General features: G+C 44.2%; 2 protein-coding genes across 5 annotated transcripts; one reads left to right on the top strand and one right to left on the bottom strand.

Annotated features, from left to right (window-relative positions):
* The first annotated feature begins 1036 nt into the window (after window positions 1–1036).
* Window positions 1037–15880, top strand: ap1m3 (adaptor related protein complex 1 subunit mu 3). 2 transcript variants are annotated; one of them, XM_048252490.1, is made up of 12 exons: window positions 1037–1095; window positions 4548–4704; window positions 4876–4943; window positions 5133–5263; window positions 7552–7699; window positions 8485–8611; window positions 11325–11467; window positions 11887–11958; window positions 12656–12814; window positions 13870–13995; window positions 14197–14272; window positions 14703–15880. In XM_048252490.1, the coding sequence occupies exons 2-12, from the start codon at window positions 4569–4571 to the stop codon at window positions 14723–14725; spliced, it is 1209 nt and encodes a 402-aa protein (XP_048108447.1). In that variant the 5' UTR covers window positions 1037–1095; window positions 4548–4568; the 3' UTR covers window positions 14726–15880. The 2 variants fall into 2 exon arrangements, with proteins under 2 accessions (XP_048108447.1, XP_048108445.1); XM_048252488.1 differs by lacking the exon at window positions 1037–1095 and adding an exon at window positions 1368–1555.
* Window positions 15881–15883: 3 nt separating this feature from the next.
* Window positions 15884–25435, bottom strand: LOC125300503 (transmembrane protein 125). Of its 3 annotated transcripts, XM_048252493.1 has the most exons (4): window positions 25103–25435; window positions 20984–22204; window positions 17745–18577; window positions 15884–17265 (listed from the first exon to the last, which is right to left on the bottom strand). In XM_048252493.1, the coding sequence occupies exon 3, from the start codon at window positions 18465–18467 to the stop codon at window positions 17778–17780; it is 690 nt and encodes a 229-aa protein (XP_048108450.1). In that variant the 5' UTR covers window positions 18468–18577; window positions 20984–22204; window positions 25103–25435; the 3' UTR covers window positions 15884–17265; window positions 17745–17777. The 3 variants fall into 3 exon arrangements, with proteins under 3 accessions (XP_048108450.1, XP_048108448.1, XP_048108449.1); XM_048252491.1 differs by having other exon boundaries at window positions 15884–18577; window positions 25103–25434; XM_048252492.1 differs by lacking the exon at window positions 25103–25435 and adding an exon at window positions 22799–23178 and having other exon boundaries at window positions 15884–18577.
* Window positions 25436–25588: the final 153 nt, after the last annotated feature.

Below are 25588 nucleotides of genomic sequence, written 5' to 3'. Positions count from 1 at the left end.
ATAATGCAATTTAGTGAGACAGTTAGAATCATATAGGCCTTTCAGCGTGATTTCTTTTTGTGGAAAAAATGTGCTGGACTGGGCGGCGGTCATATTTTGTACCGCTCTGCGGTACATCTAATTGTATAATTGATAATGAAATGTATATCGTTACACAACAGCTGCATTTGTTCAGCAACAGTTTTTTTTTTTTTTTTTAATGGACTGAAACATGAATAAAGCGAGCGCCATCTGCTGATTTTTGACCAGTACTGCAGACTTATTGGTTTGTGGTAACCTGACGTTTTTCTCGGCTAGGAAAACCGCTTCCCAACAAGCAGGATCATTTCTCTTGTCTAGTTTAACTCTCTTGTGCAGAAAATGTATAGCCTACATTGTATTTATTCATCTATTTATTCAGAGAATGCTAACATTACAGTGATAGGGTTAAATCAGGTAAATTGGGACATCATGTAAAATGGGACAAATGGTTTTACATCTTGGTCTCTTTAAATAGCCTAGCCTGTTAGAAGCCAATCACTAATCACGAAATTATATGGTAACTACAAATGTACTTTATTAGAAACAATTATTTTGATTGGTCTGAGATAACAAAGTGAGATTATAATTAAATAAATCACTGGACCCAGAACTTGCAAGAAAATCACCTGGCATGTTGATTTTGTGTTGATGCAGGGCACTGCAACATTGATGATACAAAACATGCTTGTATGTTGTGATATTTCATGAATTGTTGCTGTAGGACACTAAGGGCACAACCAAAAACATTTTTTTCCAATATGAGAACATTTGCAAAAAAAGGCAGAACTTCACGAGCCCAGAGAAGATAAATGCAGTGTCTTAATTTACAAGCCAGACACCAAAGGATAGTTTGAATGGACAAGAGACTGAAACAAAAGTCAGCGGCATGATGGGACACCCTGATTTGACAGATCAGCTGGAGGCAGTGTCTTCTGTAGTGATCTATGCCCACTTCTTCTCAGACAGGAGGCTATGTTTGTTCATCATAGTCTATTTGTACCACACTCAGGCAAACAGTTAATTTTCGGTGTGAAATAGCTAAGCCCTCATGCACCTTTAGGCCCTTAACAACAGGTAGGCTATTTAAAAAAAACTTCTTCGTTGCCATTGTAGAATTATAACCATATAGAAAATGCAATGTGCAGTGCATGTGATCGAATCCATTAGACATACTAAATTATACATTCTAGCAAACGTTTATCACTTTTAGGATGATACATGTTGTATGAAAACACCATCACTGAATAAGTAGCCTATTTAAATAACATCGCACACCCATTTTAAACGAAGCCTGCAGACTTTCTCTCGGTATTAGCCAGTGGGTGACAGTTGCTCGCTTATTCCTCCCCCACATCTGAAACCTCTTTCGAAAGCTGTTCTTCTGGTTACGCTTAAACCCCGGAAACACAGAGAGGATGGACAGAGCCTCTGCTCCACACATTTAATTTGTTTGTAGTTCAAATTAGAAACTGAATTTGCCACGTCTTCCAAGATGTCTGCATCAGCTATTTTTATTCTGGATCTGAAAGGCAAGGTAAGACAAAATAGTGTAGCCTACTGTATAGTGACAAGAAGTGTGTGCGTTTTTGCCACGGCCAGTGTACGAGACATCCTACGCGTACATTTTATGACAGACAGTTTCAGGCAACAGGTTGGGGGGGGGAATGACATCTCTGTGGCTATGGCAGAGGTATTAAATGAAAAAGGTGTACTTTCCGACCGAGGCTCCAGAATTTGCATGTTGACTGTATCATTTGGAAAGTACGCGATCGTGACGGAAATTACTTCTCTATATTGTCTGTATTGTCTATTTGAGTAATCTATTAATCATGTTGTTTACACATCAATGAGTAGGCTAGATGTTTTAATTGAATTGATAATATATGGAACGATGAAACCTTTCCCCTAGCGCTTAAATTTCCCCAGAGCCAGCTGGGCAGGACGTAGGCGGAGCCCGGTAGAACAGGTGTATCAAACTTACAAAACTCGTTCTACTGAGTAGGCTATGATAGGGTCTTTGAATGGTCCTACATGCTTTAATTACATTTCACACATTTTCAACAGAGAGGAGAGTATTCTCCAATATGCACAGACATGGTTTAGAAACATTTCAAATGTCAAGCTAGGATATTGACATTTACTTGATTCATTCTTTCACTTAACTCAAGACTGTGTGGTATTCCATGCATGTCACAAAGTCAATAAATTGCCACTGAAAATATGGTATTCCTGCGAGAAGGATAAAGCCAGTAGAATAATGTATTCCTGAGGGAAAACAGAAAAGCCAGCCTGGGGGTATTCATGAAATGGATTTCACCCAGATGTGGCCTGGACCCCAGGCTGTGCTGATGAAAGCTTTTTAATGCCTGATATTATCAAGCTATTTCTCCATCCAGGCAATGGTTCCTCAGTCACAACATTTTTGTATCCAAGTGGGTTTCTAGTCAGTATGCATCTGTCTCCTGCCAAGGCCACAATGTGTCAATACTGTTAGTTGTACATAATCAAGGACTTATATTTTGTCTACTCTCAAAGTGAAAACTGGTGTGGTCACTGGCCATTTTAATGAAGGTCAGCAGAATCTTTTGTTATGCTTTAGTGAAAGTTGAAGGTTTCCTTTAATGAGGTAGTGTCAGCTGTAGCATTCTGCCTACAGTATTGATTCACTGCTAACACTGCTAAATTTCCCCTGTTCAGAATGTCTAAGCCGGTGCTTTATAGGAAATATTTCTGAATAACAATAGTATCTGTGTGTATTGTCCTGTGGTGTCAATTTAAGATATAAGTTAAGTTTAGTTATACTGTAAGTTCCTACTGGAAATGTGTTCTCTGCATTTTATCCATTCGGGGGTAGTGTACACACATTCATACACACACACTCAGAGCAGTGAGCTCAATAAGAGCCCGGGCAGCAGCTGGGGGTTAGGTACCTTGCTCAAGGGCACCTCATCTGTGGATGTGGATGTGGATGTGGGAGAGCGCTGTTCAATCACTCCCCCACCCACATTTTACCTACCAGTCAGGGATCGAACCGGCCATCCCTTCTGTCACAAGTCCGAGTAAGAGGTTTGCTAGATATATATATACTTTCCAAAGTGTAAATGTTTAATTGGACTTTCAGTCTGTGAAACAGCAGCACAATCTGTCCCCCATTTATGCTGAAATGTAATTTAAGAGAAGGAGGAACTGCTTAAAGCAAGACGTGATGCACTTTTCTTTCCTCCTTCTTTTAAGTTGTTTTTTTTGTGTGAAATGGCTGCCCTCTGCAGTGTCTATCAAGGTGTGCAGGCTCTTCTTTATATGATGCAAAGAAAGAATAATATACTTTATGAGCATGACTTCATAATATAGTTAAGTTTAAATAGACTTACAGTATACGAGAAACAGCAGTCAAGTCTTTTTTGGCAGGCCTCACTAAACAATGTATTTCATGCATTGACAGCACTGTAAGTTGCATGCCATGCACACAAAAGTCCTTGTTGATTGTAAGTTAGACACATCAAGCACAATGCATTGTTGCATTGCACACCATTTCATGGGGGTGAGGTCACCTTGACTTCTCCTGTACTGGTTTACTGCTTTTGAGTAGTTTCCTATTTCCTAGTTTCCTATTTCTTCATTTCATTGTATTCCTCTGAACCCCACTGACCTTTGTCACACAGACTCTGATATTGAAAAAGAAATATGACTTATTTATGAACAGAAAGGAACTCTTTAAGATATTTCCCCTTGCATCCTTCAGAAGTATGAGTGGAGATATCACTATGACTCTGTATGTCTGTATTGGAAAAAAAAGTGCTGTGTTTCATCATTCTATTGGGCCTTACGTGCCTGCCATGGGAACTGGTTGTTGTCAGTTAATTGGCATTTCACAATGACTGAGAGTTGCTTGAAGTGTTGCTTACAGTGTATGAGAGGAAGTAGATATTAATTTGTGATTGTTTTAGTGCAAATACATGAATGTAAAAAGTATGTAAATATACAGCAATATTTACAGTGCACACTTTCTGGGTGTTGCACCATAACACCACGCCTGTCAGAATACTCCAGCCTGAGCCCTTGGATTATCACTGTTTGTTTAGTACCCTCAGAAACAAAGAAAATGGGCAGGGAGAGGGAGAGCTGTTTGGAATGCTGCATCTACACAAGACTTGTGCGGTGCTAAAAAGCACCTCTGCTTAACGCTTAACTTAACTGTTTAGTATTTTGATCCTCTGAAGGCAGACTTTACACATGGTCCGTGAATAAATATATTTTAGGAGTGGCTGGGGGCTTGAGGCCAGAAGTTATGTTAAGAGTAAAGTCAAGGAAGAAAAATATAACTTATGATTATGATATGATTCAAGATGCACAAAGAAATACAAGAACTTCAAATGTAATTTTAAATACCATTGACATGCGGTTAAAGAGACCCTGTGATATGATATGGCTATATTTTATTTAAACATTCTGTGTTGCCTGTACGATGATAGATGAAACTGCTGTGAAGCTTTCTATGGATACATCTTTACTGCCTCCCACTGTAGGTGTTGATATGTCGGAATTACATGGGGAATATGGATATGGGTGAGATCGATCACTTCATGCCCATTATGATGAAGAATGAGGAGGATTCCGAACTCTCCCCTGTCCTGAGCCACGGATCGACTCATTTCCTTTGGATCAAGCACAGCAACCTCTACCGTATCCTTCAATTTATTTCCCCTTTTTCTCCATCTGTTTTTTGATTTTTTTTTAAGACTAATCTTTGATTTACTTACATTTTTGAGCAAGGCACACTGTTATTTAACTGCAAATGAACTTTCTTTCTCCTTCAGAAAACATGATTTTGACCTTAACACAGTCACCATTCAGTGGTTGCAATGACTAAGAAGAACTCCAATGCAGCCCTTGTGTATTCATTTCTGTACAAAATAGTTGAGGTCAGTGCAAGTGTCCAGCTGTGTCCTTAACAGTGTGTTTTTGTCTCAAGTGTTCAAATGGGTCTCTCAAACAACACTGGATTATTAATGTCTGTGTGGTCGTTGTGAGTTTCTGCCAACAATAACTTGCTACTGTTACTAGCAGTTGCCTGAACGGCATGTGGCTTATGTTTTTCCTGCATTCTTCAGGTTTTCACAGAGTATTTCAAGTCACTGGAGGAGGAGAGCATCCGGGACAACTTTGTGACTGTATATGAACTCATGGATGAGATCATGGACTTTGGCTTCCCCCAGACCACAGAAAGTAAAGTCTTACAGGAGTGAGTGCAGTCCTCTGTCAGTGCAACATAACACCTGAGACATTGTGTGTGCATTTGTAATTGTCACTCAGACAAAGAAAATGCAATAGGTTAGAATCGGAATGACGGCTCAATCGGAATAGAAATTACACAAACACCTTGATCTGAATAAAACTGCCGATCCGATCAGAATTATAATCTGAATGGAAGAGGTGGTGCATTCTGTTCCTATTCCGATTGAACAGCATAGGGTCAATCAGATTGCCTGCTGTATCCTCTCAAGGAAAAGTAGGCAACAGCGGCTATTCTGATCAAAGATTCTAAAGCGCTTGAGAGCATCTGATCGGAATAGAACATACCCCATGTAAACAGATGGCACAAATTCTTTTAAAAGGAAATAGTTTAATCGAATGGCAAAAAAACTGTCCATGTAAACCCACCTATTGTCATATAGTTATCTTTATGCCATCTCATGCTTCCCTTATTGCAAAACTTCCTCATAACTGGTGCTGCCAGTGAGTACCAGAGAGTTGTTGTATAAAATAGAACCTTATGACACAGGATTAGTCTTAGCATTTATATATCATATAATTTATTGATGACCACAGTCAAACCATCTTGACAAAATGACCCTTTGCGAGACTTCTCACATAACACCGCTTAGTAACTGTTTCTTTATTATTTATAATTTTTCAGTCTGATGTTGATGTGTAGAGGGCCAAGTGGGTGAGTTCTTAGGAGCTTTAAGACTACAGCTTTGTGGGAACTGTATGGTTTTGTTGTTTTTTTCGCTGTCTTCTCCAAGCTTTTGTTTTTGTTTTGCACAATGTTTGCAGTTTTCTACCCAGAAAAACCCCAGAAAAGAATCAGTAATTATATCTAGCATATCTAATTGACCATTAGACACAATATGACTGCAATCTGGGTGATCTATACGCCATCAAACCCATCCGCTCACATATGCTCCACACGCCCAGCCATCCGACTGACTCTCTCCCCCAGCACGCATGCCCTGGCTACAGGCAGAGTGCCATGGTAGCCAAGAGAGGCAGAGCAGATGCAGGTCTGGGCTTTTTATGTGGGTAGTGTTTCCATTCCAGGGATGGATTACTGCACGGGCCTACCGGGCCCAGGCCCAGGGGCCCAAGGGGTCAGGGGGCCCTGAAGCCCAAGCCTTTGCATGGAATCATTGCCTCAATATCAACAAATCAGGATGTAGACTATGAATCTGATTGAATTTAGTATTGGCCATCCCCAAAATGCACCACAATACAGGAAATCACATCAAACAAATTAAAAATGTTCTGGGGGAGGACCCCCAAACCCCTCTCCCACATATACGACAATAAATGGGGGGCCCTTAATACATCTGGGCCCAGGGGCCCGAAAGTTCATAATCCGCCCATGGTAGTGTCCATTTTGATGCTAATTCTTGTATTTTCTCCTTTTTTGTTTGTTTCTGAGACATGGGCAGATGCCCTCGTTTGAATGTACAAAAGGTGTGCAAGATAAATCAAACACACATTTGGTCTCTCTGTCATCTGTCGTTGTTGCACTAAGATGCCCTGTTTGTTAATGATATCATTTTACACAACACAATTTTTTTCATTTTCTCAGGTTGTTTACTTGCCTTCAGGCCATTATTGTAATTGTAAGCAAAACAACTTCGTCCCTGGAGGGCTATAGATCATGGCTTTGAGAAAACTTGTTTCTTGGTATGGAATTAGGTCAGAGTTAGGGCAAAGGAGCAGTATTGATCCCTCAGCAGCTAAAAGTGTTAGGATATAAGATCAATGCAGCCATTCCTCAGTGGCAAACACAGCTGTGGGAGTGGGAGATGAACAGTGGGAGGAAGAGAGCTGAGAGAGAGAGAGAAAGAGGGAGAGAGAGAGATAGATGCTCTATTGTCAGTGTGTGGTAAACAGAACTGGGATGCAGGTGGTGAGAACAGTATTTACAGGCTCCAGTCTTTGCCGTCTGGTCTCCATCAAATTCCAAGGTCAGGCCATGCCCCCCCCATAGATCCGTTTACAGCAAAACCCACAAGAACAACACTTTTTTAGAAACATACAGTATCAGCTCAAATTTGACCACTAATAATACTTTCAACATATACAACACATGTCACATGGGTTATAGCTCATTCATTAACAGAACTTAGCTCTCATTATTTTGAATACAGCAAACATTGTGCAACTATTGTTACAGATAATTGAAACATCCTGACTGGTTGTTGTAGTCCCAAAGGTCCAATTGTTTTCATATATTATTATTTGGAATGCCTCTAATCTCGATCTTGGTCCTGGTAGGTACATCACCCAGCAGGGACACAAGCTGGAGGTGGGGGCTCCTCGACCCCCCGCCACAGTCACCAACGCCGTGTCCTGGAGGTCCGAGGGCATCAAGTACCGGAAGAATGAAGTCTTCATGGACGTCATTGAATCTGTCAACTTACTGGTGAGGGGATTTTAGTACCTCTGCAAAAGCATTCAAATGAATTTTAAAAAAGGTGGGCCAAGTTTCTTCATGGTTTAAATATAACAGATTGTCTTTGAACAGGGTCGGCTTATTGTCTAGTTTTATATCTGCACTCACTACCCTTTTTACTCAGCAGGAATACCGGCCAATTCAACATAGGCCAGGCTCACATATCAGGAAACAACCTTTCCTCAACTTCCTTGAATTCACACTGAGACAAACAATCCCTGATTTCCTTTAATACATCAGCCTCTAGCCTCAGCTGTGACCTCAACCTACCCCAACCGCCATTTTCTGCTTTAGTAATGGTGTGGTGACGTTTCCATGGATCGGGACACTGAACGCGACTCCCTTCTTCACAGCCTGATTAAGGGGAAGCTAATGCCTTATTGCCTTCTAATGGGGCATTACCATTCACCCGTGCAGCCTCCAAATGGGCTTCTCTGTGACTGGACACTTTCTCAGCCTCATTCTGTCTGACGAATGATTCAGGACGGCTGTGTATTTTTTTTATCAGTTCTTCTCTACTTTGCTCTAATTTACATCACTTTTTGTCCCTTTGTCTTCTTTGCTTTTTTTTAGCATTTTAATATGTGAGGTTGACATTTTTGCAAACTGTGTAGTTTATCTGTGTAGTCATTCAACTTTGACTGTACTGTGTGTGTGTACGTGTATGTGTGTGTGTGTGTGTGTGTGTGTGTGTGTGTGTGTGTGCCTTTCCCCGACTGGTTTCATATATGTCTCTTGTTTCTATCCTGGCACAGGTTAGCGCCTCAGGCAGTGTCCTTCGCAGCGAGATCATGGGCTGCATCAAGCTCAAAGTCGTCCTGTCTGGCATGCCCGAGCTTCGCCTGGGCCTCAACGACAAAGTGCTCTTCGAGAACACGGGCAGTGAGTAACGTATACAATCTCCACCTCTCCGTCTTTATCGCCCATCTGTCCAGCCATCCCCCTCCCTCTCTCCCCCCATATTCTCATCTGCATCCCTCTCTCATTTGCACTCGTTTGGTGCGGAGCGACGGATTACGCACCCTGGGTGAACGTCTGTGTCCTAATCCCCACCCCAGGCAGTAGGGGCAGGTGGGAACTACCCCGCTCATCGGCTCTCATCCTACTGCACTGTGTATCCCCCTGGGTCACAGCTGGCTAGCTTACAGACAGGGGTAGTGAGAGGACACATCTCTATGAAGAGCTTTAAGTATAGTGGTAAATGTGCTATATGTGGGAATTCCCTTAATAAAGAATAGAATGTTGCTGAACTTAGTAAACAACCAGCCCATCATATAGGGTATTATTATCACAGCTGGCTAGGTCATAGAAAGAAGCAGCAATAGGTTGTGCGCATGATCTGCAGTTCTATGTTAGGAAGAGCTTAAAGTATAATGGTTAATATAGTAAGTGTGGGAATTCTCTTGAATAGAATTAGGGTGAATTTAGTAAACGGCGGTACAATAGCACTCAATGTGAGGATGCTTCTCTATTATCCCACAGAGAAGAGGAAGAATATTTCTGTGTGCTGGTTACCTTTGCATTGACCAAATTAGTTGTAATAAAATGTAATAATAAAAGCTTGTCCTTTGACAAAAGATATGCAAAACAGATTTACTCATAAAATACATTGATTTAAGTGTCTCCTATGATATAGGAGAAACAGCGCCCTCCTATGGATAGGATGTGTAAATGTTTTCTGTCCCTGATAAAGGGACTAGTGAGGAAAGAGTACGTGATCCATCTGTGTCTCAGTTTTTTTGTGAGTGGATCAGGGCAGAAATCCTGTTTATGGATGTGAAAGGATGAAGGAGAGAATAGCAACCCAGCAGTGACACCGAGAGAAGAAAATGAGGCCGGGGGCAGGTGTGGGGCACTGTTCATCGCCCAATCAGCACTTCCTTTGAGTGAATCCTGTCTGATACAAGCTGGCTTAGCACCAGAGCTCGCCTGTCATCCCCCAATTACACCCCCTCTCTCTGTACCCCCCCTCACAGTGCTTGAGGTCCCTAGGGAGCCAATCAGAGAGCTGGAGGGGGGCACTTCCTGTGTGACCTTTTGCTTGTGGCACTGATGTCCTTATGTGGCGTCCTCTTCCTGCTGCTAAAGGGAGCGAGCCAAAGGCTGCATCCACCGGTGAAAGCCTTCACTGGCTCGCATGGCTCTCTGATCTGGCTCCTGTGTTCTGGACCCTTCTGAGAACAGTAGAATGTGACACACACACACACACACACACACACACACACACACACACACACACACACACACACACACACACATATACACACACACACACACACACACACACACACACACACACATATATATACACACACACACACACACACACACACACACACACACACATATATATACACACACACACACACACACACATATATATATACACACACACACACACACACACACACACACACACACACACACACACACACACACACACACACACACACTGCTCCTGCTCTTCCTTTGTCTGTCTGTCATCTTACACACTGTCTTTTTATCACACATGCACACACACACACACACACACACACACACACACACACACACACACACACATTTTTCTTCTTTGTTTCTGCTTCACTTCGTCACTCCTGTCTCAGAGTGCAAGCTGCACATTCAGTGCTTTTATCTCAGCAGGCCCATGCACACACCTCACCCACTCATCCTCACCCATTTGGTTGGTGTACATTCCAAACTGAGATTGACTGCTGTTTGACTGTCAGCATTACTGAGGCGAAGACAAAAGATCCCTGGTCATTAAAAAGTGTACTAGTTTCTACTTCTTCATTCCCTTAGCAAAAAGAAGTTTATGGAAGTGTACTGTTGGTCTACTTATTTTGAAATAAGCATATGTATAGCTTACTTTTTGTGTAAGCTATACGTATGCTACCTTACTTTTTTTTTTTCAAAGTATATTTTTTTGTCCTTTTATGCAACAGGATAGTGAAGAGTGACAGGAAGTGAGTGGGATAGAGAGTCGGGGTGGGATCCGGAAAGGACCACCGGGCGGGAATCGAACCCGGGTCGCCGGCGTACGGTGCAGGTGCCCCAGGCAGTTGCGCCATGGCTGGGGCCAACGCTACCTTGTTCTAGCCAGTGCCTGGTGTGTATGTGTGTAAATGCAGTAAAGCAATTCGTTACACTCCTGACACTGAGGCTGTCGGCCCGCCGCCCCAAAGTTGCAAGGGTGGTTTTTCCGCTCACAGGCGCTAGGGGAAACGAGACGGCCACCATTCAGTCCGAAAAAAGTCATAAAACCATTCTAATGATTCTAATGATTCTAATGATCTAATGATTTTTATACTAATAAACTTACAACATGAAATACACTTGGGAATTAAACTTCAACTGTACTCAGGTTTAAGTATACCTTTTGTAGTAAGGGTTCTCAATTCGGAGTCAGAGAAAACAGCTGCTTATTTGAAAACACACACACACACACACACACACACACACACTGCCTATCAACACTGACTGACTTCTAGGCTTCATTGGCTTTGCTTTTTTAATTAATAATAAAATTGCAAATCAGTCTGCCAGGGTGAATGCATTGTATGTTGAATATAAATCGGGATGTTGTTTGCATCAGGGGAGAAGAGCAAGGCAGTGGAGCTGGAGGATGTGAAGTTCCACCAGTGTGTCCGGCTCTCGCGCTTCGAGAATGACCGCACCATTTCTTTCATCCCACCCGATGGGGAATCAGAGCTGATGTCCTACCGCCTGAACACCACGGTCAGTGTCTCCTGCTGCTGTTCTTTCTCTTTCTCTTTCCCCCTCCCTCGCTCTCACTTACTCACACTCACACAATCGCATCCAAAGTTTGATATGTATTATACTCGGCCATTGTTGGTCACATTGTTAGCCAAGACACCTTTTGTTTCTGTTCTGAAACTAACAGAACATATATAAAAATGACCAAATTAGTTTTCATAAGGTTTTCATCATTACTGATATATGGACCTTCATATGAGTCTTTCTATTGTGTACAGCATTGGTACCTGTACTTAAACCTGTACATTAAACCTATATGCTCTGTGTGAGACGCTTGGGCCTTTGAAGGCAGGGTGGCTGAGCTGCAGAAACAATCGAGCCTGACGGGCCCTGCCACGCCGGAGTCCCTGATTCATTACTGTGTGCCTTGCTCCTGACAGATGAAGCCTCTCTTTTGGATTGAGAGTGTGATCGAGAAGTTCTCGCACAGCCGAGTGGAGATCAAGGTGAAGGTATGGGACACGCTTGACTGGCCATGCGTGCCGCAACGGCAACCCAGGGTTACGTCTCAATCTTGGAGAGCTCCGACAGGCTGCTGCTGCCACAGACATTTTGACACGGGGGCACTACCAGGAGCGTACAAGAGTGTATACTTCAGTCAGCACGGATGGGGGAGGGGGGAGATGGGGAGTGTTACTGTACATGAAGTTGTTGCATAGTAATACTATAAATCTATGTGCATAATACAGTACATAATATGGAAAAAAATTCTTAATTCTGTTTGCTTTAAAAATATAATTCAAATCATCATTCACATACCCTGTTGTTCATAGGTCCTAGAAATACATCCAGTAAATGGAGACAGATATGCTCACATATTCACACAGGATTGTAAGTTTGATTAATTGACTGTGATCCTGTCATGGAGGATATGAAAGAGATGTAATTAGACAGTTTCCTTTTTCTCATATACCACCGTCATAGGCTCTTCACTACTGATAAGGCATGTCTGATAATTGCAGTGACGGTGACAAATGGGTGGTTAATGTGTGTCTGTGTCCGTGGTAATGGGAGGGTGAAGCGTTGGACTGGACACTTCAACACTGTCATGTCTGTTGTGTCAGACTCATTCTCTTTCTCTCTTTCTCTCTTTCACAATCTGTCCACCTGTCTACCGGTCTTTTCTTTGTTCTCGCTGGTCACTCTCAGGCTCGCAGTCAGTTCAAGAGCCGCTCCACGGCCAACAACGTGGTCATCCTGGTGCCGGTGCCCAGTGATGCCGACTCGCCTAAGTTCAAAACCAGCACGGGCAGCGCCAAGTGGGTCCCGGAGAAGAATGCCCTGGAGTGGACAATCAAATCCTTCCCTGTGAGTCTCACGCCATCACTCATCTTCACTCAACAAAGCAACTAAGAACCTTCCAGACCATCTTACTGATGTCATAGTGGCTGTCAGTGTAGAGGGACTATTTCTTTGGATTGGGTGCTATTTTATACAGCAAAATCCTACTTGTGGCAAGCACAAATGGTGACATGATCATCGGTCAGCTTTAATATACACTTAATTCTTCGACGCTACCCTCCTGCAAAATGCAGGTGTTACTTCTTTTTACTTGTATTTTGCTTGTTTGAATGCATTGAGTCTCTGCATTTAGTGTTCCAGAACACAAGTCAATTCCTGCGTGCCTATCTGTCCCCAATGAATGCCTGAACAATCCGCAGAGGGTGCTGTTGGGGTCACTTCCCTCCCGAGGGAAAAGCGGCGTTTGTGTTGATATCAGAGTTTTACAGAGCCACAGATAAACACACAGAGTGTCGGAGCTGAGCTGATAAAACCATGAGGAAATGAGAATGGCCTGATGTCTGTGTTTGATTGGGGCAGAGAGGTAACTCTGCCACCCTCTTGGCAAAAAACTAAATAAATAAAAAAAAATAATAATTCAAGATGTCACTCTCAAGCTGCCAGTGAAGCATTAGCACATCCATCCCCCTGCCTTCCTATCTTTTGGAAGAGGCTGTGGCACATGGGCAGAACGAGGAACTGTAAGGCAGAATTAGAATAACAGAAGAGTGTGTGTGTGTGTGTGTGTGTGTGTGTGTGTGTGTGTTGTGGCTACTTTGGCTGCACTGCAGAGGTAGGAAGAAGGCACTCTGCAGAACAGAGTGATTTGCAAAGGTTATGTGAGCACAGTTCTACCTATTCAGCACTTTCTTACTGTTTCCTCTTTTACAGCACTTGTCACATGTTATCATAGCACTGAGGATTATGTCCTTATTGGCAGAGAACATTTATAGAAATAAGGTGTGCTCTCTGATGTGCTACATTCTCTAATGTGCTACATTTCAACAGTTTGCAGTAAAAAAGGAATGTGTGTGTTCATACTGGTGTGTGTGTGTGTTTGTCTGTGTGTTTGTACTGTAAAGGGGGGAAAGGAGTACATGATGAGAGCTCATTTTGGACTGCCGAGTGTGGAAAGTGATGAATTGGAGGGAAAGCGACCAATCACAGTCAAGTTTGAGATCCCTTATTTCACCGTCTCTGGAATCCAAGTGAGCCTTTTTTGTTGTTGTTGTTGACTCTGCACTGCACTTCACCTTACCAGACAGTGAATCCTGAATAGAGTATGAAATGAACATAATTTATGCAATAGACATGCATCTATGCATACATTTGTTTGGGTCATATTCTGTATATGATATACTGTGGGTATATACAATTGAATTTATATTAAACCTGTGTTTGAAACATAGGTGCGCTATCTGAAGATTATTGAGAAGAGTGGTTACCAGGCTCTGCCATGGGTTCGTTACATCACACAAAGTGGAGGTAAGTAAGAAACTTAACTTCACACACTCAACTCACCTACTGACCGGTTCATTTGCAGGAAGCTACGAAAGGTGATACTGGAAATCCAGACTAGCCATGTTTACTTATGGAATTCTAAACAGATTCTCATGGCTCTACAGGCACATTTAAGTTGAATGGATACAAAACCCTTTAGTTACATTTATGACTCCCCATCTACACACTACCTTCAAACTCACAAAACAGGAATATGTTCCCTGATCAATCACACTTTGAACCACACACTCCTGTTGTTAAGAAATTGTGTTGCTTACCTTAAGTACTGCCTGAATCGACTGTCTGCTCACATCATGACACAAGCATTTGTTACAGCCTAATGTGGCATTGAGCCTGATAGTCTCTGGCTGGCCATGTGAACATTCTACTCACTCTACATCATTGCCTCTGACAGATTACCAGTTGCGGACAAATTAGGAAGCAGCCAAACAGCCCCAGTGAATCCTCTCTGCCTCGGATCTCTTTTTCCTCTGGACATTCCCGCATGTCGACAGGAGAGGATCAGAGGCTGGAAGAAGCCAGTCGAGTAACTTGAATAAGCAACACACCAGCTTTTATTATGCTTCCAGAGCGTTGCGCCTGTGGGTGGTCTTTTCACCTGCAGAGACTCTTTTTTTATCTAAGCAGAGACTGGACTCATCAGTGAGGACTCTTAAAATTTACACTTTTTTTATTTTACGGTTGGACTTTATTGTCCATCACAGTCACTGTGTGTTTTAGTGGAAGTGGTATAATATCTGGGGGAAGATTGAGGATTATTGAGCCTATCAGAAGTTACAGTACTCTGTATGGTTTTATTACTGTGAGGGTTGTAAGCATAATATCCCGGCCCATGAAATGAACACCAAGAGCACGAGATCAATGATTTATAAGCCTCAGCTTCACTAAAGCAATGTTGTAACACTATACCCAAACTAGACTATCGCCAGGAGCAGGAGGCCAGAGATCTGAATAATGCAGTCATTTCCCTTACTTCCTCATGCCACTTGCTATTAGAGCATGGCACATGGCAGACAAAAACTATACCCCGACTTAAAACTTAAAGACAATATGTGAAAACTTAAATGGACTAAACGTGTGGCCAGAAATGACTGGCACGTTCGATGACAGCCACTTTTAGTCGTAAGGATCCCAGTGAACATTCTCCTTTTACAGAAAACTGGCAGAACTGAGAATGTCTTGCAGGGAGATTAATGCTGTGCTTCCAAAGTTCTGACACTGCCCTCACATTCAGTCTTTTGCGGGTCCTTGCAGGTACTGCCACAGGGAATATGCTCTCTGTCCGCCCTGCTCAGTATGCATCACACTCCTGGCGTTATCAGTGATGGTCCCCGCCTGCTGGAATGTAGTTTGGCTTTACTGCAAAGCCAGCAGAATTCATTATTCGTTGTTGGTTTATGAAGACTGAACTTTTTTGGTTCACTTATGCTGCACACATTACAGTGTGATAACCTCCTAATATTTATTCCACTATATACTTGTATACTTGTGTATTTAATAAAGATGTTATGCATTCATTGGGCAATAAAAGGGTAATTTTAAGAAAAACAAACAAATAAACACATTTTATCAGCATAAGTTTGAAATCATTACTTTATTTTTGTATTAAGGACAGTATTATTGAATAACATCATTCCACATAATTGTGTATGCTCTTCTTATTTAGAGCTTGTGTGGTTCCATGGATCAGTGTATACTTGATTGCACGCAACCAGTTACTATTGAACAGAATACACGGACCTCATTCATCTCATTGTTTCCAGGAAAAAAGCATGAATTTATACCAAAAGAGCCGTTTTTGGGTCGTTTTTGTTCCCAAACCACATCAAACCAATGTGTGAATATCCATCCATGCACACTTGGTAAGAAGTCTCAATGAAACAAAGCGCTAGATCATGTGCAACTTGGGTAGGGGTGGGGGAGTGTGTCTTAAAGAGAGTACCAGACGCAGACCGCCTTATCTCGCCCTGCATGCGCCCAGTCTGTGCCTGGGTGACAGTGGGTCATAGAGCAGGGCATTGTGAAGCAACAGTGGCCGCTGGCCGTGCCACAATAGCCTGGTTGTGGTCTGTGGCAACTGGCATTGCCCAGCACCGGCTCGCCCTGTCCAGCTCTTGCCCCTGATGCACTGCATCATGCACCATATCTGGTTATGTGACTCAGCTCATCTTAGGCTCTTAATCTACTGCCTGACAGCTTACCTGACACATAGCCTAAACTACTTCCCCATAAACACACACACACACGTATGTTATAAAATATACCAGTATAATTGGCACAGACATGATAGCATATGGCATATGAACTGACACACACACACACAGACAGGCAGAAAAAAGCGATCAGAAAGAATGAAGGCACTGTCAGGCAGACAGAAGAGGAGCTAGCACAAACACACCCGCACTTGGCTTAGAACTGTACAGCTGTCGTGTAGAATAATGCCCAACTGCAAAAGCACTGGCCTCTCTCTCTCTCTCTCTCTCTGAGACACTCAAAATGCATATGATTCTGTCTTTACATTCTTTATTTAGGACTGTGCATGTGAACAGTCTGACAGCAAAAGTGCAAGAGGCAGACAAGAATTCTTCAAAAAGGTCAAAAAGATCACCTCTACTGGAGAGCATTAATACTAAAAGCACTGCTTATTTTGATGCCATAGCCTGATGACACACACACACACACGTGGCACAGTTGGAATATGCAGCTGGATCAGAGAAGCTCGACAGTTTCTCAGTTTTTGGTGATGATGATGTGGTTTTTTTTTTTCATTTGTTCTTTTGTGCAAAGAAAGAAAATCAGAGCGAGGCAAAGAGGTATGAATTCACAGCCATGCAAATCCGTGTGATCGTGTGAGAGTGTCATCCAGTCCTATCCGGCCTCCCGCGCCGCCGTCTCCCGCAACGCAGCCGCGACACCTCCAGATGGACGTCTCCTGTTGCCACGCTCTCCCCGAGCCACTGAAATAGAAGTGTGAAGGACAGACGTGTCAAAATTAATTGCGAGTCCAAGGCGGAGGGAAAAAAAAAGGACCGAGGCGAGAATTGAAAGCGCGCCATGCCCTATTACAGGTCCAAGGTCCATTTCATCCGGATCAATTTTCCTATGGACTCTTATAGAGCCACTCATCCCGACAGATCCATTTGCGTGGACCGTCCAAGGCAATCGCACGGCTAATCATTCTTGGAAATTGGTCGTTTGGCCTGATTCTACCTTAGATGATTTCGCGGTGCATAAATAAGGATGGTGATAAATCTCCCCCGAGCTCCTTATTTTCCCTCCTGGCGCGTAGCGTCCAGTTTATCATAAAACATCGCTACAGTGCCAGTGAGGGGAGATGGATCAGCTCCTCACTTGTTCCATTAATGACCGTGAGGAGCTCACTGCAGGCTCCAGTGGAGGCGCCAAACCCACTGTGTGTTGAGGGTAACACCCTTACGCTGTCTGCACCAGCTTGAGCTGCTGACCACGTTCAGATAAGCTGGGCTAAGCTGGAGGTCGTCTCTCTCCTGGCCTCCCGCATCCGTCCCGATATGGTGAAAACCCCGACCGCCCGCTCCCTCAGCCTCTGCCCGGGGCCCGTCTGCTCGACGAGGAAGATCACCAACGCATACACGACCACCGCCAACGTGGCGGCACCGCCCCCAGCCAGCAGCACCACGCCCGAGATGAACATGTCGTTGAGCGCCCGGCCCGGCTTGGGCATGTGCATGGCCAGCGCCAGGTCCAGGAGCACGGCGCCGCACACCAGCAGCGCCACGCCGGTCAGCAGCACCACCAGCAGGTCGGCCAGGCCGCCGCTCTTGAGCACGTTGATGCGCCGACGGCTGCGCACACAGTTCATGTCCTGCACGGCCGAGCTGAGCAGCTGCTTGAGGAGCACGGCGAGCGCCAGCAGGCAGAGCGCCGTGCCCACGCCCAGGCGCCACTCGCTGGACACGCTGGTGGTGGTGGACAGCAGGCCCACGCCGCCCAAGCCACAGCCCAGGATCAGCAGCACCGCCACGCAGTAGCACAGCAGCGACTTGCGCGGCTCCCGGAACCACCACAGCTCCACCTGCTCCTCCAGGAGGTTCTGCTGGATGCGGGCCGGGTCGGCGGCAGGGGTGGTGGCGGCTGGCTGGATGCCCCGAGGCGGGGGAAAGTCCTCCAGCTCAGACATGGTGCCCCCCAGACAGCCACCGTCACTGGGGGGAAGCTCGCTCTGAGACCAGGCCGGGAGGATACTAAGGGTAGGGGTGAAGGCACAGCTGGCTCCACTGGAATATCAACCTGTAGAGTCAAAATGAGCAGTCACTTCACAAAATTCACAAAATACTGCTTCATACATTAAAAGTTGCCATGGGTCCTGTAAAAAGCTAAAAGCTCTACTAAGAAAGTGCAAAGGAACCTATCAGTTTCAGGGACCATTTGAGGTTTTTCTATGAGGAACTTAAGAGTGCCTTTAAAGATACTAAATGAATGTTAAATACAGGCTGGTTAGTGTACGTAAAGATGTGAACTGATGTGAACTATGGACTATAAAATAATCTGAGCGGTGAGTGCAAATAAGGGAATGATCATGAACAAAACTGTCAGCTCTGACAAGTCAAACATTGCAAAGTAAAGAGAAGAAAAGAGAGATACACAATGTCATTCAAACAGTCTGGGACAGTGCACAGTAAACAGCTTCTGTTTTCTAACCAAAAACAGCACAGTCATGGTCATGTAACTAAAAACAACACACATCTCTGCACATCCTCAGATCAGAGACCTATGCAGAGGGTCTCTCAGATGCTACGGCTACCCACAATGCACTATTCAATGCACTAGGATCAAAGTCCTTATAAGCAAGTCCCCCCACTTGGCAGCCATCTTGCTAGTGCGTTTCGGGCAGTTACTTCGGGCTATTTTCCTATTCAAATAAATGGGGAAGTATATGTAAGGGAGGTAATATTGACATAAAAAGAACATCAGGCAAATCTGTGTTCAAAGGTGCTCTTAGCGATGTTGGGTAACATCACTTCTGTTGACGTTCAAACAAAACAGAGCTATTTCGCAACTCCCTCCCCCTCCCTCCAGTGCAAATGAAACTCTCCTAAACGAGTCGGTGATTGGCTGGAACAGTTTGTCATGTTTGTATGGTCCAGGCTGGACCAGGTTGTTTTTGTTGCCGTTTTTGGAGTCTGGGCTGTCCACAGAGACCACGTTTTTGTACAGTGTATTCAGGGCACAGGCAGCTAGCGGATGGTGAGGTGATGTTTGCTGTATGTGACAAAAAATGTTTTGCTTAGAAACCGCGTAACATCGCTTAGAGCATCTGAATTGAACGATAACTATCTTTGCCCAAATTGCTAAACTAAGGCTAAAAATGACAAATGCGGTTGGTTACTTGGCCTTACAAACTTAACCCCATACATTTCCATGGAGGATTCTTTGAGTGCGGTGTCTCCTTATTAGCAACTCTCTGCTTTAATGCTTTAGTCTACAGTCAATAATTAGGCAAACTGACACAGAGGTCAGTTTCACTAAACCAATGTCAAACAGTTTCAGGAGGAAGTTGGCAAACATTTCACAGGGTAAACTTTTATGCAAATCCACACAGTAGTCAAACACCATGCTTGTGTCCTCCTCCGCACGGCTGTGCCTCAGCCACATCCACCTACTGGTGACACACACACATACACACACACACACAAATACATTGAGCACCTAATCAAACGCCAATGCATGGAAGTGTAGTCTGAGCTGAATGTATTAGTGCATGTGTATGTGTGTGTGAGAGAAAGAGAGAGAAAGGGAGGGAGAGGGAGAGATGTGTGTGTGTGCTGCGGAGATGAAGACTGAATATATATGAGTACCAGTGTGAGTACCTGTATGCATGTGTGTGTGTGTGTGCATGTGTGTGTCACTGATGCTATCACTCTCATCACCCGCTCAGGTATTAATCCTTTTATCAATGGTCCATCCCAGTGGTCCAGCCGACCCTCAAGGTTGCTGCTCCGACAGCTTGTCTTTACAATGCTGTCAGCGCCTTTACTCCAGCAGTCAGCAGAGCGCTGGCTGGCAAGGAATTCTAGCCGCGCACACAAACAAACCCGCGCTGCATTCATTAGACTGGGACACATGAGAAGGGAGCGACAATGTGCTCAATTTAATGCCCCTCCAGCAACTTCGGATTTTACCTGTATTTACCCTGCAATGATTCTATCTGTATTCAGGGTCTGAATTTAGACTGTGTTTGTGTGTGTGTGTTTCTGCGTGCGGGTGTAGGGTGTATATACGTGTCAGTGTGCCACCATGTGTGGCTAAATGTGCTTGTGAGAGTCTGTCTTTGTTTCAGTTTTATAATTAGGTCCCCACAGATTTGACAGTGATGGCCTGCTCCCTGAAATAGGAGTCAGTAATTGAGGGCACATATGAAGTCAAGAGTAAAAAGCAAACAATCCACAGCCGCTGAAGCCACACGGACCACAGAGAGCCAGTGCACCACTGCATCTCTGCTCTCTCTATTGTTTTTCTTTTTTTCCCTCTCTTTCCATCTTTTTAGGTACTTTCTCTGATAATCTAACTCTCTATTTTCTTTCTGTCTTAGACAGCAAACAAACACACACACACACACAAACACACACAGATAAACATGCACACACGCCTCTAATATCCAAACAAACTTCTGGTCATTCTATAGACCATAATTACCTTAGCTTTGTGCCAGCTTCTGCCTTCCTTCAGGGAGAGTCTAATCCAAACAAGCTCTTCAACAAGCTGTAGATCACAGGTGTGTTACAGTAGACCAGAGAGAGGACTCTTCTTCATCTGCAGTAGGTGTGTTCACTTCTGACAAAAAACACTTCGGAGATAATCATAAAAGTGGGTAATCAATTGGATCTCCTTAGCTTGGGTTTTTTTGTACAAGGTCACTCTGAAAGCAGGAAAAATATCCCACTCAGCTTTTCTCTTTTACACTGGCAGTTGCACTTTTAAAAGAGTCCTTTAGAGTCACCTCCTTTGAAGTGTGTTTCATGATTCAGTGTGAATATTTTGCAGGTTGAGTTTTAAAGAAGGTGGCGTAGTGGGGGTGAGGGATTGCAGATTTGGCTTTATTTTCTTCTGCGGCCTTCTCTTTTGTTCTTTAACTCTCTGCTCCAAAAAAAGAAAACCTGGCCCAGAGTGTGGTATTGTCAAGCTGGCGACAGACGTGATAGTGGAGAGTGTGTCTAGCCGTTCCTGCTGAAGTCTGGCGAATTCCCGATCCCCCACAGCAGAATGGCTTCCATCTGAATTTCAAACCAAACGCTTAGCGTCCCCATCAGCAAACAGCTCCCATTCCCATTCAATAATTCATGATGACCTGTAAGGCCACAAAAAAAACAAAACAAAAAACGTGAAAGAAATAATAGTAAATGGTGGACAGGTCTAGTGTAGTGTCCACTGCCTTTTAGTGCATTGAGCAGCACCCCATGCTCCGTCCATCTAGTACAGTAGACACTTCACAGGCTGGTATGTGAGAAGCAGATGAAAGCCGAGAGTCCAGCGTGTCGAGGCGTCTCCAGGAGGCTTCGGCCTTTTGGTCTGGCCACTCCACTGCTCTGATGTGGATGCTCATGGAGACATACGCTCCAGCTCTCCCTCCTCCCCCTCAGTGCAACAGCCTCCCCACTGAAGATGAGAGGCGCTTGATCCGGCACCACTGCCGACCCTGCTGCCACTGCTTCAAACGGGCACCGGAACCAAGCATCGGGTGCCGCCGTGGGGACGGTCAGGCAGAGGGACAGATGGGGTGGCACGATGTGTGTGTCCGCACGAGGGGGGCGGGTGAATGAGGATCATTCAGAGAGCCATCCGACACCGTCACCACACACAACGGCAGCGGCTGCCCTTCACCTCCCTCCTCCGCGTTTCACAAAACCTGAGCAGAGGCTAAAGGACAATAGAATGTGTCAGTGGGTGCATCGTGTTCCCAAAATCAGGAGCAAAGCATAAAAAAGACATGAACAACATTCAATGAAAAAACTAAATCTCTTAAATACTTCAATAAAAATTTTAAAAGTTCTTCCTCTGAAGTAATTTCTTTAAAAAAAACAAACATATTTTACCTCAACTTTGTTATAGATTACGTTATAACTATTTTCCCAAATGTAATAAAAATCATGAACAACAAAAACTCTTCCAAATCATCCAAATGACATTAATGCAAATGACACCAATTGATTTCAACCCATCCAGCTCCACTTATATAGCTGCTATGAATGTATGCTTTGAATGCAGTTAGTTCTCTTAGAAAAAACACATACGCTGCTTGCAAAACCAAGTTATTAGTATCCACTTCACAGATCTGAGAACCACCATCCATCACTGAGTAGCCATTATGTCACATTAATATACATCTCACCAAGCCAAATTCACTCAGCCTTTGCCTCACCGTGATAAGACTGCACTGCACAATGTAATGGTTGGAAAAAAAACAGTTTTGTTTTTGTCATGCCCGCAAAGCACGCTCCCTCTTCCCTTCACCTTCCCTGTGTGTGATCCTCTTCATCAGTGGCAGCACACGTCTCAGGTTACTGGCAGGCATAACCTCAGGAGCAGAGTAGGCACCTCTATTTCTCTCCCTGGTAACGAGTCTTTCTCCCTGTCCCTCACTCTCTCTGTGTGATGTTCACCTCTTCCTCAGTCTCTCTCTCTCTCTCAGGCTTGTTTCTTTCACACCAATCCTCTCTGCAGTGCCACTAATCTTAAGGGGGCCAAGCGTGATAACCTGCCTCAGCAGTGCACTGCACGGTCCCTCCCTCTCTCTACTGGCTCTCCACACACACACGCTGGCCGAGGGACCCTCCCCACTTCAACTACCTGGACATACTGGTGCTCACCCCCTCACCACCACACGGTCGAGTGGCGGGTGACTTCTCCTCCCCTCTCCCCTTACATTCACGCCCATCCTGAGCACCGGATCATTCCAACAACTCGTCTCTACGTGCCAAGCACCCTGAAACAGGAGACAGGGCACAAGTACATACATCACTTCAACCTACTCATATCCAGACATGTGTGTGTGTGTGTGTGTCTGTGTGTCTGTGTTTTAACTGATGCATATTTGTTCAGATGCCTTTCATATTATGCATGCTTACAAAACTATGCATGTGTCGCTCTGCTGGATTCTTATATTTTGGGCCGTGTCCTTTAGCGCAATTCTTCCACCTAGTGAAGCGAAGAAGCCTTCACAACAAATTCACTGGCTCCACATTGCTGTCCTGCCCTGGTGGGGCGCTAGGAAGAAACAGCTGCAATTTATAACTACTAATTAAATCACCAATTAGCATGCATGTCCCTCCAGCTCTGCGCTGCTGACGGAAGAAAACTCGCTCACCTTCTCTCTCTCTCCTCCACCCAAATGAACACTTACACATACACACGTGCACGCACACACACACACGGCCATGCATGCCGATCTTCATCATTCTCAGCAGCATGAGCCGGCCATCTGAGGCTGTCGGACACATAACCTGATAAGGCAGGCTTCCAGCTACCGGCTGCGCAGCCCTTCACTCTGACCTCATTCTGTGTCGTCATGGCTGCTGCTACCACCAGAGCTACACACCTGGCCCTAATCTTTCAGTTACTGTACGGCAGCCCCTGTTCCTGTTCTGAGACTGAGGCACAGACATTTGTCAAAATCATTTTTTTTAGGTAGGAGTCCAAAAAGAAACTTCTAGAAAGTTACCTTTGCTTACCAATATTCTAGGTCATTTTCTTTCAGAAAATGAAATCATATATACTGCTTTATACAGTTTCTGGAAATTCACTTCCCCTGAAGGACCAAGTATTTCCTGAAATAATGAATAATTTGCCATGCCTTCAGTAAAAGTCCCAGGCCAAAATGTATAATGGCAAGGACATTTTTCCCCTTTGAGTTAAAAGGAAACCTAGACCACAGCAGTACATGGTTCAAAAGGTTGTTGCATTTCCTAGAGGACATCCCAGGAGAATGGCATCGGAAACAAGAGGTGGAGAAAGCAGCAGAGAGAAGAAGGGAGCAAGAAGAGGGAGGGAGGAGGACAACAAGAAACAAAAGGGAGCAAGAGACACTGAGAGGTGGAGGGCAGAGGGGGGGGAACAGGACGATAAGCCCATACACACTACACTGTCCTGAAACACAACTGTGTTGATGCTTATACAGGACATAGCTGAATATACTAAAAAAAAAGTGCACAATAGTAACAAATACCAAAATAGGCTACTGTGAAGATGAGAGAAAATGTAGGCTATGATGAGGTTGGTGTGAAATTAGAATGAGAAATGTGGAGAGATTTTGCATACTGTATAGACATCACAATAGATGGCATTACACATTCATCGCTTCTACAATATTTTGTCTATTTTTACAAGCTAAAAGTCAATCCCATGGTGCAAAGGTTAAGACTGTGGGCATGGCATTGACAACTTGGAAGTTCTTGGTTCAGAATGAGCAATTACAAACAAGTTTATGGATAAATGTGTCTTGGTAAAAGTCTATGCGCGGCTTGCATCATCACTAGAACAATAGCCTAATAATATGATCCACATTTCCTATTTTCTGCATTATGAGAAAAGATCAGGATCTGAGTCGATGGAAACACCGACTGTTAAGTGACATTTCTCAACACAGACTTACCATCAAACATCCATCGCTTCGCCATATAGAAACATACCGAGTCGAGAAGTAAAGGCAAACTTATCGTTATTGGAAGGCTTGGCATGATATCCAGGTGACCGACCGTGTAGACACAATAATTTACATTAACTGCATAAGTAGTAAAGACAGTGAATATGAATTCTTACCTGTGCACCGAATGCGCTTGTAACTGAGCACTCAGCTACCGTTCGCTCTTATCATTTCTCGAAGGCATGTGCTTTCTCTCTCTCTGGTCCCTGCTTACGGGTGCTCTGTAACTCAACGCCGTAATAGGATTTTGAAGACAGATTATCTCTCTGAAAATAATGTTAACAAAACTACTCTCTCTTGTTTACAGCGTGTCAGGTGTAGGCTACAGGCAATTTCGCATGGACTTTTGCCCCGTAGGAGGTGTGGTTCAGAAGCTGCACTGTATACAGGACTCAGTTCCTCTGTAACCTCTCGCCTGTTCTCCGCGGGGACTCCGGTGGTGAGAACAAACAACACTGCGAAGTCCGTATGTAGCCAAGACGATATGACAAAAAACACAAGGTCCCATCCTGTTTACCTAAAAACGTCTCAGCCCTTTATTCTGTTTGCCTCAGCTCTTTTCCGTTCTGATCTGAGTTCATAGCTAAATATAATATCCCCAC

Source organism: Alosa alosa, chromosome 9, assembly GCF_017589495.1.
Source record: "Alosa alosa isolate M-15738 ecotype Scorff River chromosome 9, AALO_Geno_1.1, whole genome shotgun sequence".
NCBI classification, from domain to species: Eukaryota; Metazoa; Chordata; class Actinopteri; order Clupeiformes; family Clupeidae; genus Alosa; species Alosa alosa.
This window is presented reverse-complemented; position numbering and strand designations above follow the sequence as displayed.